At 38.2% G+C, this 14,018-nt stretch overlaps 1 protein-coding gene across 1 annotated transcript in view; it reads left to right on the top strand.

Annotated features, from left to right (window-relative positions):
• Positions 1–14,012, top strand: part of ASB3 (ankyrin repeat and SOCS box containing 3) — a 14,486-nt gene extending 474 nt beyond the window's left edge. Inside the window, exons 2-9 of the mRNA XM_009288437.2 lie at positions 571–729; positions 2,343–2,455; positions 3,033–3,168; positions 3,956–4,133; positions 5,544–5,741; positions 8,893–9,144; positions 11,333–11,466; positions 13,351–14,012. Of these exons, the coding sequence (XP_009286712.1) occupies positions 571–729; positions 2,343–2,455; positions 3,033–3,168; positions 3,956–4,133; positions 5,544–5,741; positions 8,893–9,144; positions 11,333–11,466; positions 13,351–13,619 (1,439 nt within the window). The 3' untranslated portion in view covers positions 13,620–14,012. The remainder of the gene's footprint in view (positions 1–570; positions 730–2,342; positions 2,456–3,032; positions 3,169–3,955; positions 4,134–5,543; positions 5,742–8,892; positions 9,145–11,332; positions 11,467–13,350) is intronic.
• Positions 14,013–14,018: the final 6 nt, after the last annotated feature.

The following is a 14,018-nucleotide window of genomic DNA, read 5'->3' as shown; positions in this document are numbered from 1 at the left end:
GGTGAGCAATTGCACTGTGCATCACTTGCTTTGTGTATTATTATTATTATTATTACATTATTATTGCTGTTGTTATTTTATTTCAATTCTTAAACTGTTTTTATCTCAACCCACGAGTTTTTCTCACTTCTACTCTTCCAATTCTCTCCCCCATCCCACCAGGGGGGTGGGGAGGAGTGAGCGAGCATCTGTGTGGTGCTGTTGCCTACTGAGGTTAAACCACAACAGCGATATAAAATATAAATTAAGTCGATTTCTCTTATCATATTCTTACTTGTTTTGTAAATTTCTGTGTGTTTTCATAGATACTGACTAGCTATCGTAAAGAGAAACTGGCATGTTGTAGTCTGTGAATGGCATTTGATTTTACTTTACCTTCTCTGTCCAGGGCGGGTATCTGCGTGGGGCCGGCAATAACTGACACTGCTGTTTGAAAGAGTTGATAACAGCACGTTCGTGGATACGCTGTAGGCCGCACATCTCAAATAACAGTTATTTGAAGAAAATAACCGTGTTTCATAATTCACTGCTAGATATACTTTTTTTTGTCTCCATTATTCTCATCTGTAGCTCCATCTGATGAGTACATAAATTCAAAGACGTTTGAAGGGATGTGTGCGCTGCACCTTTCGGCACGCCACGGGTCTTTGGAAAGTGTTCGTGTTCTTCTGGAAGCTGGGGCTGACCCCAATGAAGTTACCACTGAAGCAACCACCGCACTGTTCCTAGGTGACACGAGCTTTCTAGAAATCTCAGAACAGCCAATGAGTGGGGAATAGCTTATTCACTGTGTTTAAACTCACCAGAGTTCATTCCCTGCCTATCATGTTTCATATTTTTGTAGCCTAAATACTGGGCTTTAGACTCGGAGATGGAGTGGGTCTAGGGATTACTTTTTATTTATGGATAAATCTGCTTCAGACTGTGTTTTAAAACAAAATTGTAAAAACAGATTGGTTTTTTGCATTGCCTTTTGTTTCTTTCTAGCACAGGAAAGGTCTAGGAGGTATAGGATTACATCTCTATGGGGGTGTTTCAAGTCTTTTTTTTTTTTTTTTAATTCCTCCCTACTTCTTATGTGAAAAGACCTCTTATTCTTTTTGCAATTCCTTTTTTTTTTTTTTTTTTTTTTTTTTTTTTTTTTTTTAATTCCTCCCTACTTCTTATGTGAAAAGACCTCTTATTCTTTTTGCAATTCCTAGTTTAGCAATTAAAGTCCATTATTTTAGTATTTTTTTTATGATTTATGTTTGACATAATTAAATGCTTAAAAATTCTGCTATAGTGAATCCTCAGGGTCTAAAACATCTGATTAAATGTGCTTATTGTTTTTTTTTTCACCTCCGTACCCAGGCAAACATCATGGCTGCCACCTTACCTTTGCTTACAAGTCTATTCACATTTTATTTTTAAGCAACTAAATAGCTTATTTGCTTAAAACAATTGGTAACGGGTAGCTGTTGTGGGGAAATCATCGTTAAAAGCACACCGGATAATGATAGTTAACACTAGGTATAAGTGCTTACGTAGGTTAGACAGGCCAAGGAACGGTCCCTGGGGTTCTGTATCCAAGAGATTTTTTAAAAAGGAAAAAGTTTATGGTCAGGTTAGTCCAGACTATGTAATGGGGTTATGGCACAGCTCTGTGTTGGACATTGAGTACTACAAGCCAGAGGCACTCTTTTGGCAGGCTCGTGCGCTAATACTCTAAAAATTATTCAGTCGGTAGCAACTATTCGCAGGTCATTTATCACCAGATCAAGCTTTTACCGTTACACAGGAAACGTGTCTTGGTAGAATTGTTGTTGGCAAAAACCTGAGGATGAATCAGGATGCTAAAGGAGGCTTTGTCAATGAATGCATTAGCATAAATTAAATGTACACATTATAAATTAATTTTATATAGGTGTTTAAAACAGTTTTAAACTTTTTTTAAAAAAAGTTTGAGTTGGGGAAGTTTGCTGTAAGACAGCCACTGGGCTTCACACGTTCGGGAGGCCGTTGCGACTGTTGTGCAGTTCGGTGCCTGCTGCAGAATTGTCTCCGTGCTCCACGGGAAAGAGGGAGGAGAGAGACTTGCTTTTGTTACCTGTGTTAGCACAGTGTAGGTGGAATTTTAACAAGTCTAACTAAAATTTTTGTGGATAAATTTCCATTCTCCAACTCTGTTTTGGGAGTGTAAATGTAAAAGGCAAGTAAGCATATATAAGGCAAGTTCAAAAGAATTATGATTGTTGTGTCAGGAAGTTAGTGGTGAGACCATTTGTGTTTTTCCAGTGAGTTCTTTAAATCCAGTTAATAAGCATTTCTTTTCTTCCTTTTTTTTACTGTTCTGCCTGAAGCTGTTGAAAATGGACATGCAGACGTTGTAAAGTTTCTGCTCCAACACGGAGCAAATGTTAAAGGACCTCATTCTTGGTCTGCATGGAATTCTTTGCACCAAGCTTCTTTTCAGGTAAGCTGTAAGTGTATCGTATAATTTCCACGTAACTGGTGTATTCTGAGTGATAATTTATCTAGTTCTTTGCCTTTTTGTCGGGTGATTTTTTTCCTAACCTACCCTAGCAGTCATAAGGCTGTCTAAATGCTGAAGGGATTGCAATGCACTGAAGAGTGTATCTGAAACTACATGAGATGTTGAAGTTGGGAAGCAATAATTATTTAAGTGTTATAAGTTTTGCATGTACTCACAAGCCTACGTGTTGTATTTGGGAAGTGAATCTCTTACAAGATTTTTTGAGAAAGAGTTCTGTTTAGTATCTCATCGTCAGTGAGATGTATGACCTTTTTCTGGAATAGAAATATGTTAGCTTAATGGTTCTAATTTCCATCTGTATGTATCGTGTAAATGAGCAAATGTGAAAAACTAAATTAAACTTGTCTGATTTTTTTCTGCCATTAATTTTTTGGTACATCTTTAGACTATTGAATATATTGTGTTTTTTCTTATTTCTGTTTGGAATGTGTGGGAAAAATAAATTATGTCAATTCCCCACTTTTTTGTTGGTTAAGAATAAAAATATTTATTTCAGGGATGCACTGAGATAATGAAAATACTCCTGGAGAAAGGGGCAAGCAAGGAATGTAAGGATGACTTTGGAATTACACCTTTGTTTGTTGCTGCTCAGTATGGAAAGCTGGAGAGTTTAAGACTGCTTGTATCCCATGGTAATAGTGTGCATTCATTTAGCTTCATTGTTCTGAAACTTGCATCAACCTGTCACCAGATACAATTTTAGTTCTACTTTTGCACTTCATGACTTCAAATTTTAGTGGTTTTAATGTAATTTTTGTTGCAGATGGGTATGCAAAACCATCTTCGTTGCTTAAATCTTGTTTCGGTAATTTAATGTATTTTCAGCAAGTGATGGTAGGAAATAATAAATCAAAAATATGGAAAGATTAAGGTTCATCAGGGTCTTCTAGAAGCCCTCAACAGCACTACATTAGTGGTCTGATTTTGACGACGTTGCTCTTGTAATAGGATATTGTTCAGGCTAACTGAAGATACCTCTCTCTGGTCATAAAGTGACGGCAACAGTTTCATTCACGTAATGAACAAGTTTTATGTGTCTAAGCGCACACGTCCTTACAACCAAAACTAATTGCCATAACTATTAAGCCTGAGGGTGCCATGACCTGACCGGAGAAATCGTACTAACTGATCTACCAGTACCTGGGGGAGAATCTCAAAAAATAATCGCCATCAAAAGATTGCCTAGCCGGTTGCCTTTCCTCCAGCACGTTTATCTCGTGTTGTGCTGATCTTTGACAGAGTTAATGTTAAGCACCGACGGTTTAAACAGTTAGCAAGAAGTTAGTAAACGTTTCCTCATTGCTGTGGAAAACCTGTTGTGCTGTGAAGTCACTCTGTGAAAACCACTTACCGATTAATTTGTTGTTTATTTTGTGTGGTGTAGTGGTGATGTAAAGTATTGGCTTTTTTTTTTGTCAGGTGCAGACGTAAACTGTCAAGCCAAGGACAGAGCCACTCCCCTGCTGATTGCTGCGCAGGAGGGCCACACCGAGTGTGTGGAACTGCTGTTATCAAAAGGGGCAGATCCAAATCGCTACTGCAACGAGGATAACTGGCAGTTACCTATCCACGCAGCGGCTGAAATGGGCCATAAAAAGTAGGTGATTAAAAAGACTTTTAGGCAAAAGATTCTGGTGATAAAAACCGAATTGACAAAGAGGGTATTCAGCTCTAAAAGAAAGAAAAATGAGTTCTCAAGCTGATTTGTAGTTTAGAATTTCTAATTGTTTTCATATTTAAAATGTCTGTTAGTAGTCCCAGTAAAGCCAACAACCATTTTGAATTTGGCATCTGATCTGGGCCTGATCGACATCCTAATGAGCTTAGAGAGGTTTCCACAGTGCCGAAACAGATACCAATTTGCTCAATAGCCATGTTACTTTTACATTTTAAAATAACAATAGCGTACGCTTTATGCATGAATTGAACAGCTCTTAATTGGAATTATAGTCCTGACCATTAAGTAGCAGAAGTAATCATATGCAAATAAGGAATTGGCTGAACCAGCCGGAAAATCAAAGCCACAAAACAGTTCCTTTAATCCTTGCAGAAATGCATTTGTAGCTTTGCCCAATCCCAATGATATAAGTCGCTTTCGTAGCAGAAAACCCGGAGTGGAAGGAAGTTCCCAGAGTAGCAGGCCACTGGGGAGAAATATCACTCTGGATCCCCGTGACTTGCACGTGTGTGACAGCATTTAAAATCCAATATATTAATGATGATACTAACTGCAAAATTATTGGTAGATGCTTGATCTTAACCCCTAGCAAAAGGAGGTCATCAGCTGAGTTGTCATTAAAGTTTGTGCATCAAATTGATGCCTCTCCTCAAACTGAGGAGGAGGGCAGACTGTAGTAGATACTGAGGAAGCTGGGGTTTGTTAATTTTCTCAGAAACGGAAGATGTTAGCAAAATTGTCAGTACTAGAAATGTCTTCAAACCAAACGCTGCCTTCGTAGCTTTTGCAACAATATGTAACTGGCGACCTCTGAGCAGCACCAGTAAGTTCCAGTAGCAAAGGAATCGGTGTTTGTCACTAATCCTTGTTAGCTGGAAAGGATGTGGACCGGAGGTGTGAGCTATGAAACAGGATGATTTCTCTGTTTCAGTATCTCAGTGAGTGTTGTTGAACAGAAGTAAGTATTAATTTTATTTGCAACTCACACTTTCAGTTTGCTTCCAGACTTCTATGAAGCCTGGATTTAATGTGCAGAGGTATTCTATTGCTGTAAAAAGGATTGTTGGATAATAGGAAATACCTGTCTCTGATTCGGATTAAAATGTTTATTGCCAGCCTAAATCCATGCCAAAGCACAATGTTTGTTGTGGGTCTGTGTAAAAATGATAAAAAAAAACCCATAAAATGTTCTTTTATGCAAACTCAGTAGTGAAAAAACAGGTAAGATTTTCTTCTTAAGTTGTAATGACCATATGAAAAATGACCATACATTTAAAAATAATTATTGCGTAAGATCACAAAATAAATAGAGTTTTTAAATATTTGCAGGATACTAGAGTTACTAATACCAATCACTGATCGGATTTGTGACAAAGGCAGAGGCAAAGTGAGCCCTGTGTATTCAGCAGTATATGGCGGTAATAAAGAATGTTTGGAAATGTTGCTTAAAGAAGGCTACAGTCCAGATGCTCAAGAGTGCCTTAACTTCGACTGCAGATCACCCATGTGTATGGTCTTCCAAAAAGAGTAAGTATACCTCTTACATTTTGAAACTATTCATAATTATGTTGGCCTCTATTTAACTTTTTTTAAATGTGCAGTTTTCCTGCCCTCCTGCCTCAATTCTTGAGCTGCTGGAGTTAAACTGTAAATATCCGAACAGCGTGTGGGGTTTGGATTGCGTGCATGAGCTGAAGAACCTGCCGAAATCTCTGAGGGGAAGCTCGGCTCTTTGAAGAAGAGTCTTGTAGGACATAATTGCAGTTTTCATGCTTTCAGAAGGCCTTATCGACTTGTCTCTGTCTTCTGGGAACGTGACTCGATGCTGTAATTGGATCAAAAGGACTCTTAAGTAGCCAGATCCTTTTCAGTAAGGACGAGTTATTGGAAAATAGTGTTTTCCTTTTCTGTATGCCAGTCTCGTGCACAAGACAAGCAGAATTAATCAGCTCAACACTATAGCTGTAAGGAGGACTGAGGAACTGAACGATGTATTCTTTTAGGTCGTGACCCATTTCTTTTTATGCCTGGTGAGTGATGTGCACCCCTGGTTCTCAACAGGAAATAAAACAATGCTTGCTTCATAATGCAAAGGCTATAATTTTGGAGGAAAAATAATAAGGTATAAAAGCCTTACTCCTAATCACATATATATGGTATGTCAGTGAGGTGCTCTTCATGTCCTTGTTGTTGATTCCCCCCTTTTAGTACAGAAGTTTCTTCTTCCTTTTTCTGTGGGAAATTAATTCGTGGAGGAGTGGGCTATTACTGTAAAAGACCTAGATGTTGCTGTCCCCAAGCTTGCCTTGTGCTCCTCCCAAACTAATTCAATATATAAAATAACATTTGAAGGATTGAATACTAGCACAGCTCAAATCAAGATAGAGAATCAAATCTCAGTCACCTCTTGGCAGTTCTGAGCTTTGCACAGAGCTGTAGTGTCATTGTGGTTTACATTTTAATTGAGGCTTGAGAGCAGTTACCTGATGCTGCTTTATGCTTTAGAACAACAGAGAAATTTCATGTGGTAGAGAATACCTTTGAAAACTTTTTTTTTTTCCTTCAGCTGATTGCTGTCTATCACTTAACGTTTTGCCAGAATTCTAGTTAGTTCACCCTTTGTAGACACTCCTCCTCAGGAATATTAATGCAAAGTAATGTTATGTGGCTATTTCCTATTAAGGAAAATATCTTCAATAAAGGCTTTTAAATCTTAAAACTCAGATTCTAACAGAATATTTCATGTACATGGATCAAAATTTATTGCTTATGTGCTGCCATTTAAAGTAATGAGGTTTTGGTAGTAGTGAAGTTAGTTCACCCCCATTAAAAAGCAGTTTATCCAGCAGATGCAAAAACATAGCTTTTGGGGCTGGCTTACATTTGGGAATCATGATTTCAGTTTCTCATTCTTGCCTCTTGTCTTCCACGTGGGACCTGCTCTGATTTCTTTTATTTGAGGCAGAAAAATCAAAATATGCAATATTTTAACAGTTCTTAGATGCCAGAAGTTTGTCACCTGCAAACATTTTTAGCCAAAATACCAACATTTAGAGGATGTGCCTCGGTGCCCTGAATCCCGTAAACAATTGAGGCTTGTACGCAGATGTGTAGAGGCTATTTGAGAAATTATTTTTTACGAGAAAGCTTGTTATAATTAAAAGTGATGGTCTTGAGGTGATGTACTTTTTTTTTTTCTTCTTCTTCCCCCTGGATAAAGCTGTTGAAAGAATTAACTTTGCTGGGATATTCTTTGCTGAATATGTTTGAATATATGCTTGTGTATATATATATATATATGTTTGTAAAGTGTGTACTAGTTGCATGCTATTAATCAATAGGATCGCACATTCTTACAGTTGGCTTAGGAAAATTTTTATTAAAAACTTCACCAAATAGTTGCCCTCAATCTATAGCGCCATAATTGTAATAAGTAACTTGCCAGTCATTCATAATGTTCCTGAAGTGAAAATACTGCAGTAATATCCTGATTGAGTTTGTCCTACTTGAACTAAAAGGGCTTATTTCAAGGAGGGAAATCAAGGACAGAATTACTGTTTTTTTTTTAATAGTGAAGGTACATCCCAGTGACTGTGCCTGTTACAGCCTCTTGTGCCTCTGGTCAGGCTGCAGGTGATTTTGAATTGCTTGAGGCAGGAACTCATCCAGATCCAAAACGGCACATCGTGCGTCAGGGCACGAGGCAGAATGTGCTTCCCCGTAGCTCCATAAATGACCCATGAGGTGTGCAGTGGAGCAGCGCCTAGGGTTTGTTATTACTAATTTTCGTCACACGCTCCTGGGAAGTTGTCTTTAAAAATCCTTGGACATCATTTTTTTTCCCCTTCTGTCCTATTCTTAGTGTCTAATAAATAATTCCGGAAGGGATGCAGACCAGGTGACTGCTAAAATGTACTGTAAATGAGGCAGGTAACATATATCACCACTTCAAAACCACTTCTGTGAAGTAATGTGCGATCTAATTACTAACTAAAAAGCAACACACTAATTACCGGTCATAATCTCATTCATTATCATATTACCGTATTGTAATTGATAATGATAAAATGATTTTAGTAAAAACACTTTAAAATGTTTACAACAGTTCAGTGGGTTGCAGAGCTTCCTGCAAATACAGCTGGATGTAAATTAAACCCTTAACAAGTTTGAACATTAGGCTGGTCCCCGAGTTCTGGGGTGCAGTCATTTGATATTTTCACGTACTTGTCCATCTATTGCACACGGCGCATTTTTAAGGCGAAACCTCATCAAGCGGGCATGGTGCTTTCTGCTTATAGCAAGCACGTGGTGGATCAGCAGTGTGGTGGTACCTCCGGGTTACAGATACCAGTAATCGATGACTTTGGGCAGCTTCTATTTGTGATCAAAAGGCTTGCTTTGAAGGGCTGGAAGCTGGTTGGAACCACAGGTTTTTCAGGACAAAAAGAACAAATGAGTTAAATGTAGGGACTGGGGTCTCCTGAACTGGTTCTACATTTTAAACGGATGCTTTCCGGAAAGAACTGCAGTCAGAATGGCACGCTGGGTTTTTCTTTGGTTTGGGGGGATTTTTGGTAGAAGAAATTTGCTTTCTTGGAGGTGAGAAGTGAAACGGTAGATGCTTTCCGGGGGGAAAAAAAACTAACAGGATGTCCTGTTCCCTGTGCGCTGTTCATAGGTTTTTTTATTTCATTGATATTTTCCTGAAATACGGAATCGCCTTACTTGGGATTAATTTGGGATATTGCCTGTTCCATGAAAAGTTTACTTTGTTTCGACGCTTCTTGAAGCTGGGCTGTTCACTGCCCTCTGGGGACCAATTATCGGAGTTCATAAGTTACGCAATTAAAGCGCATGAGGAGTACAAGGAATGGCTGCCTTATCTGCTCTTGGCTGGTTTTGATCCAGTGAATTTAACGCGCAGATCCTGGTAAGCAGACAATGTTACCTTGTTTACTTGAATATTGTATGCTAATCTGCAAAGCTGTTGCCACAGTTATTTACCACGTGCTTTCAGAGGATAGTACTTGATAATCAGTTGCCATGATCAGGAGTGGTGAGGGTCACGGAAAGTCTGAAATAAAACGTCAATGGGTGATGGCTGGATTCAGTAAAACAAATTTCTTTAAGGAAGAAAGCCAGAACGGAGATTGCTTTATCACTACCCTGCAGAAGGGCATCATTTCGCAATTTTTATAGCGAAAATCTCTTATTAGCCCCCAAATTTAGTTGCAAATTGTGTGTATATGTATAATACGGTAATGGTAAGAAGAATTTCAAATACCAAGGAAGAGGTCAGGAGGGGTGGGGAACAAATGTAAGGTGAAGCTGGGCCAAGGCTAGGAGGAGAGGAAGCGGATGCAGTTAGAGATTGTGTTAAAGAAAATAATGTGGCAAAAAAGCCAGTCTTTTGTTTGTTTGGTTGTTGTTTGTTTGTTTTTTTTAATTCTTCCACATACAGATAACTGCCTGGTGATGTTTAATTAGGCATACAGAATTAAACTTATATTTAAAATTATGAAGTATTTGTATTTTCTTCTGTTTTTTTCCTTGTCCGTGAAGATGACGCTTAGACTTTACTACCATATGTCTCAGCTGTTAACAGCATAATGTGAGATGTATGAACTCGTTACATGCATTACCTACCTGTATGAAAGGTTTACTTAAATATTGATTTATATTTCAGATACTGTTAAGATATCATGGTTAAGATAGCACTGGTAGTTTTAAATGCATTCATTTATGACTTACTGAGATTCTGTTAATCATTAGCATCCATGGCTTTCTGAACAGTAATTAGAGGAGCATATATAAAGCATGATATATCTGTGCTTCTGTAGATCATATTTATTCATAGAAGACTAAGTGGTTGCAAAAGTAAACACGCTACGAGATTGCAATTCAGTGAATGAACAGATCTCACTGTCCATGTATATCATATATGATGCTTTTTGATATTTTGTTACATAATCCACAAATACTTTTATATCAGTTACTTCCTTTGTTTAAATATCCACTTTTTAAAATAACGCTTATCACACCATAATCTACAAAACTAATGTTTTTGTAATTTTAACTTCAATAGTACCTATTCCCTCCTGGAAGATAACAGGAGGATAGTAGACAGCAAATGACATTTATGCATATGGTTCATTAACTGTCTCTGGCTCCTTGTGCAAAACAACTGTATAATCAATCATAAACTGGTCACTGACAATTTTAATTACCAGTGGGAAAAGTAAAATCACCGTTCTCTTTAAGAAAACTAGGCCATCAGATCTCTCTCCTGTATGGTTTTCGGTGAACGTATGAAAGTTCAGTCAAATATGAAAAATGAAATAATATAAACTAGAAAGGACATAAAATAACTTTGACGTGTATCTCCTGTAAGAAGGAAGTAAAAATTCTTAGTCTGGTATTTTTGTGTGTTTAGAGCATTTAGGTTTCTATTCAGATGAAAATTCAGGATTGTATACATCTAGCCGAGAAGCTGTTCTGTGAAATTGCATGGCTCTTCGTCATACTGAAACAGTTGGTCTACCTGCTGTTACTTAAACCTCCTTATACGCTTTATTCAATTAAGCTATTGTTAAAAGTTCTTCACACGTGCTAAAGATTTGAAATGTGAATCATACTGATTTCTGAATACATATAAATGCAATCTCTGGTAGAAGTTTGAAATGCTTGCAAATTTGGAGGGCTTTTTTGTTTTGTCTTAATAAATAAGTAGCTGAATATATGTGCATTTTTTCCCCCAAAGTGATGGTAATGCTTATAATGCTCTGGTGTCTTGACCCCTTATTAAAATTTAGGTGGAAATGGAATAAGAAATTAGTGTAGAGGAGAATGCTGCCTATTACTGAGGCATTTAAATTTCAGAGCAGGTATTTTTCTCTTGCAATCTAACTTGCTTTTAAAAAGAAACGGAGGAAGATAAAACTACGTTAGTAAATGCTTGTGCTGTCAAAATTACTTCGGATTGGTTTTCTGTTTCTGGGCTTAGGATGTAGGTTGTTAAGGATTTGTTAGAAAATAGTAAAGCTTTCTATGCGTTGTTTCCATTGTTATATCTATGCTGTTGTGTAAAATGATATTTTATGGGAGTTTTTGTTATGCAGGATTTTCTCTGTGAGCGAGAATGCCCTTAATTTCATCCTGGAGTTCACGAACTGGAAGAGACTTCCTCCAGCTGTAGAGCAAGACCTTTCAGACTACAAAGAGAAGTTCACTTGGACTCCCAAGAGCCATTTTGGTAAGCAATACAGTTAGGAAAAAAAGTCTCCGTGTATGTCAGCTTCCAGGCTGTAAGTGGGAAGCAGCTCTGTGTGTTAATGCACGATGGCAAAGAAGGTTCAACAGTCGACAGACATTGCTTGTCCAGAAGCTGGGGAGCAGAAATAGCAGTTACCCTAAACAAACAAGCAAGCAAAACGTATTTGAATGAATTTTACTCATTACATTGTTCAATTCATAGTTAGCATGCTTCAAGTACGTATTCTCAGTTTAGGCTATCTTGTCCACTTCAAATTAATGCATGTGCTATAAAATATGGGTAGTGACTGTAAATTGGTATTGCACCTTCCTGAAATGATCTGTTCAGCCTCTTGGGAAGATTTAAGGGAAGATGATCAACATTACCTGGTTATGTTTTCTAGGCAATATCCCACTGCTTTTACGCTTTTTAATTTGATTTGTATTTCCAATGAAGTGTCTATCCTGTTCTGCAAGCATTTGACTGTAACTAAAATACAAACCATATAAATCATCATATTAAATACCTACAAATCTAGCTGTTCATTGTCACTCCTGTAATCAAAATGTGGTCAGCCAGAAAGATTCAATAATTGATTGTCCAGGAAAACACTAGTGCTCACTAGTGCTTCAGAAAAGCAGCTTTACCATACAGGTCATGCACTGTGACCTATGCATTATGTTACTGAAAAATTGCGCTCAGATGTCTTTGTTAGTGACTCATTTCAAAGCAAATTCTTTAAAAGGGTCTGTAATAATTTTTAAAGTGTCTATGTGATAATGTTGTTAAATAATACTTCCTTTGGAATATTTGAAGCTAATTAGGATATCTTTTTGGAGTAAAGAGAAAAAAGGTTTCATCTGGGGAAATTTAGATGAAGTTCTTTCTTTGTTTCCTTTGCTATTAGTAAATATATTTGTGTTGTAATAGCATCCAGTAACTAAAGCCGAAGAGAGAAAGCAGGGGGGGAAGTTTGAAAGTTTTCACTTTTTCATTCTTTCAGCCAAGAGCGGTCAGGGCAAGCAGGCTAGCTGCTGTGCTGAGAGGCAAGCTTCCCCGCTTGAGAAACACCAAGCACTCGAACTGAGATACGCTGGTCATGTGAGTGAGCACAGGAAATTAAAAATGAAGGGTTCGTGCGGAAAAGTCAAGAACTGGCGTTCACACCTCCAGCTGAAGGCTTGCAAAACGTATGGTCCCGTGGAGTTACGTCCCTGCCATACTTACCCTTCTATACTGAAATACAGAAATGGTTGCAGTTAATATTACAGATTCCTTGTGAATAAAATAAATGGAGAAGCCGCTCTAGGAGAGTTTGGAGGCACTAGAGTTCTGTATCAGGATAAGTTGATCTGTAACGTGAAAGTTTGTGTTTGAGCGAATGCACATTTACAGACACGTTTGTGTATCTTTTGGCACAGTGGTTGTCCTAAGTCAAGTTATTGAGCAACATGTTAGAACATTTGGCATCATATGCCAACAGAGTCATGCTGTCATTTAATACTTATCCTAAAAGTGTTTTCCCTTGTGTTATTTTGTTGCTGGATTTACTTCTAGACTTAATTTTTCATTTTTTGTAAGGTGGCATGAGCCCCTCTCTCCCCAAGCAGGTAGCTGTTCTAGGCTGGTTAGATGAAACTTTCTGATTAAGGATAAAATGATTCTTTGACACTTTGTTTCTAGAAGTTTAAGGTAACTTTTCTAGCTCCTATAGGGAAATTCTGAAAATGCTGATTCTAGCAGGAAACAGCCCTTCACTATCAAGAACTCTGCCAGAGATTGGGGGGGGTTCAGATGGGATCCAGCTAAACAAGGTAACCGTAGGCAAGCAATGTAATCCCATGGTGTCCTGTTCGGTGTTTGACTTGTTCTTTAATTTTTCAGCCTTCATTCCTTCCCTGTCTCATCTTTGTCGTCTTGAGATCCGGTCCATTCTAACGAGCGAACGCCTGCGATCGGACCGGTTTATCCGGGAATTGCCATTGCCAGCTTGTCTCCAGGACTACCTTCTCTACTTAGATGTACTGCGAGTCAACGCTATCCCAGAAGCGGAGGATTATCTGGGGCAGAGAGAGGAGGGAGATCCCTCTACCAGTCACTCCAGCACTGAAGATGCAGAGAGGGGGGACGCCTGTAAGGCCGGTGTTAGGTGATGGCGCTGCCAGTGACTGAACTCTGCGGCTGCAGATTTTGTAACGGCAACTAGCAGAGACCGGAGGAGAACTTCTGTAAATAACTGTAGTAATAAGTCTTTTCATGCTGTAGTTTTATACTGTATCTAGAAGTTCGTTAGAAGTTCTATGATTTACTTGTTTAAAAAGCCTGTTGTAGCTTTCTAAGTCTGTGAACATTTTCTGGTTTTTGAAAGGAAACTTTTAACTCTTACGGAGTAAAATTAGCTTGTTCAATGAACATAGCTTATATAGCGGTCGAAATCTATTTGGTCAGACACTGCTAGTAGACGCTTTATTCTAAGTACTGCATATGCCAAATGAAATTATCTGAAAGTCAAGGAACACAATATTGTAGTATTGCTATGAATTTATGCGTTG

Source organism: Aptenodytes forsteri, unplaced genomic scaffold, assembly GCF_000699145.1.
Source record: "Aptenodytes forsteri isolate BGI_AS27 unplaced genomic scaffold, ASM69914v1 Scaffold185, whole genome shotgun sequence".
In the NCBI taxonomy this organism is placed as follows: domain Eukaryota; kingdom Metazoa; phylum Chordata; class Aves; order Sphenisciformes; family Spheniscidae; genus Aptenodytes; species Aptenodytes forsteri.
This window is presented reverse-complemented; position numbering and strand designations above follow the sequence as displayed.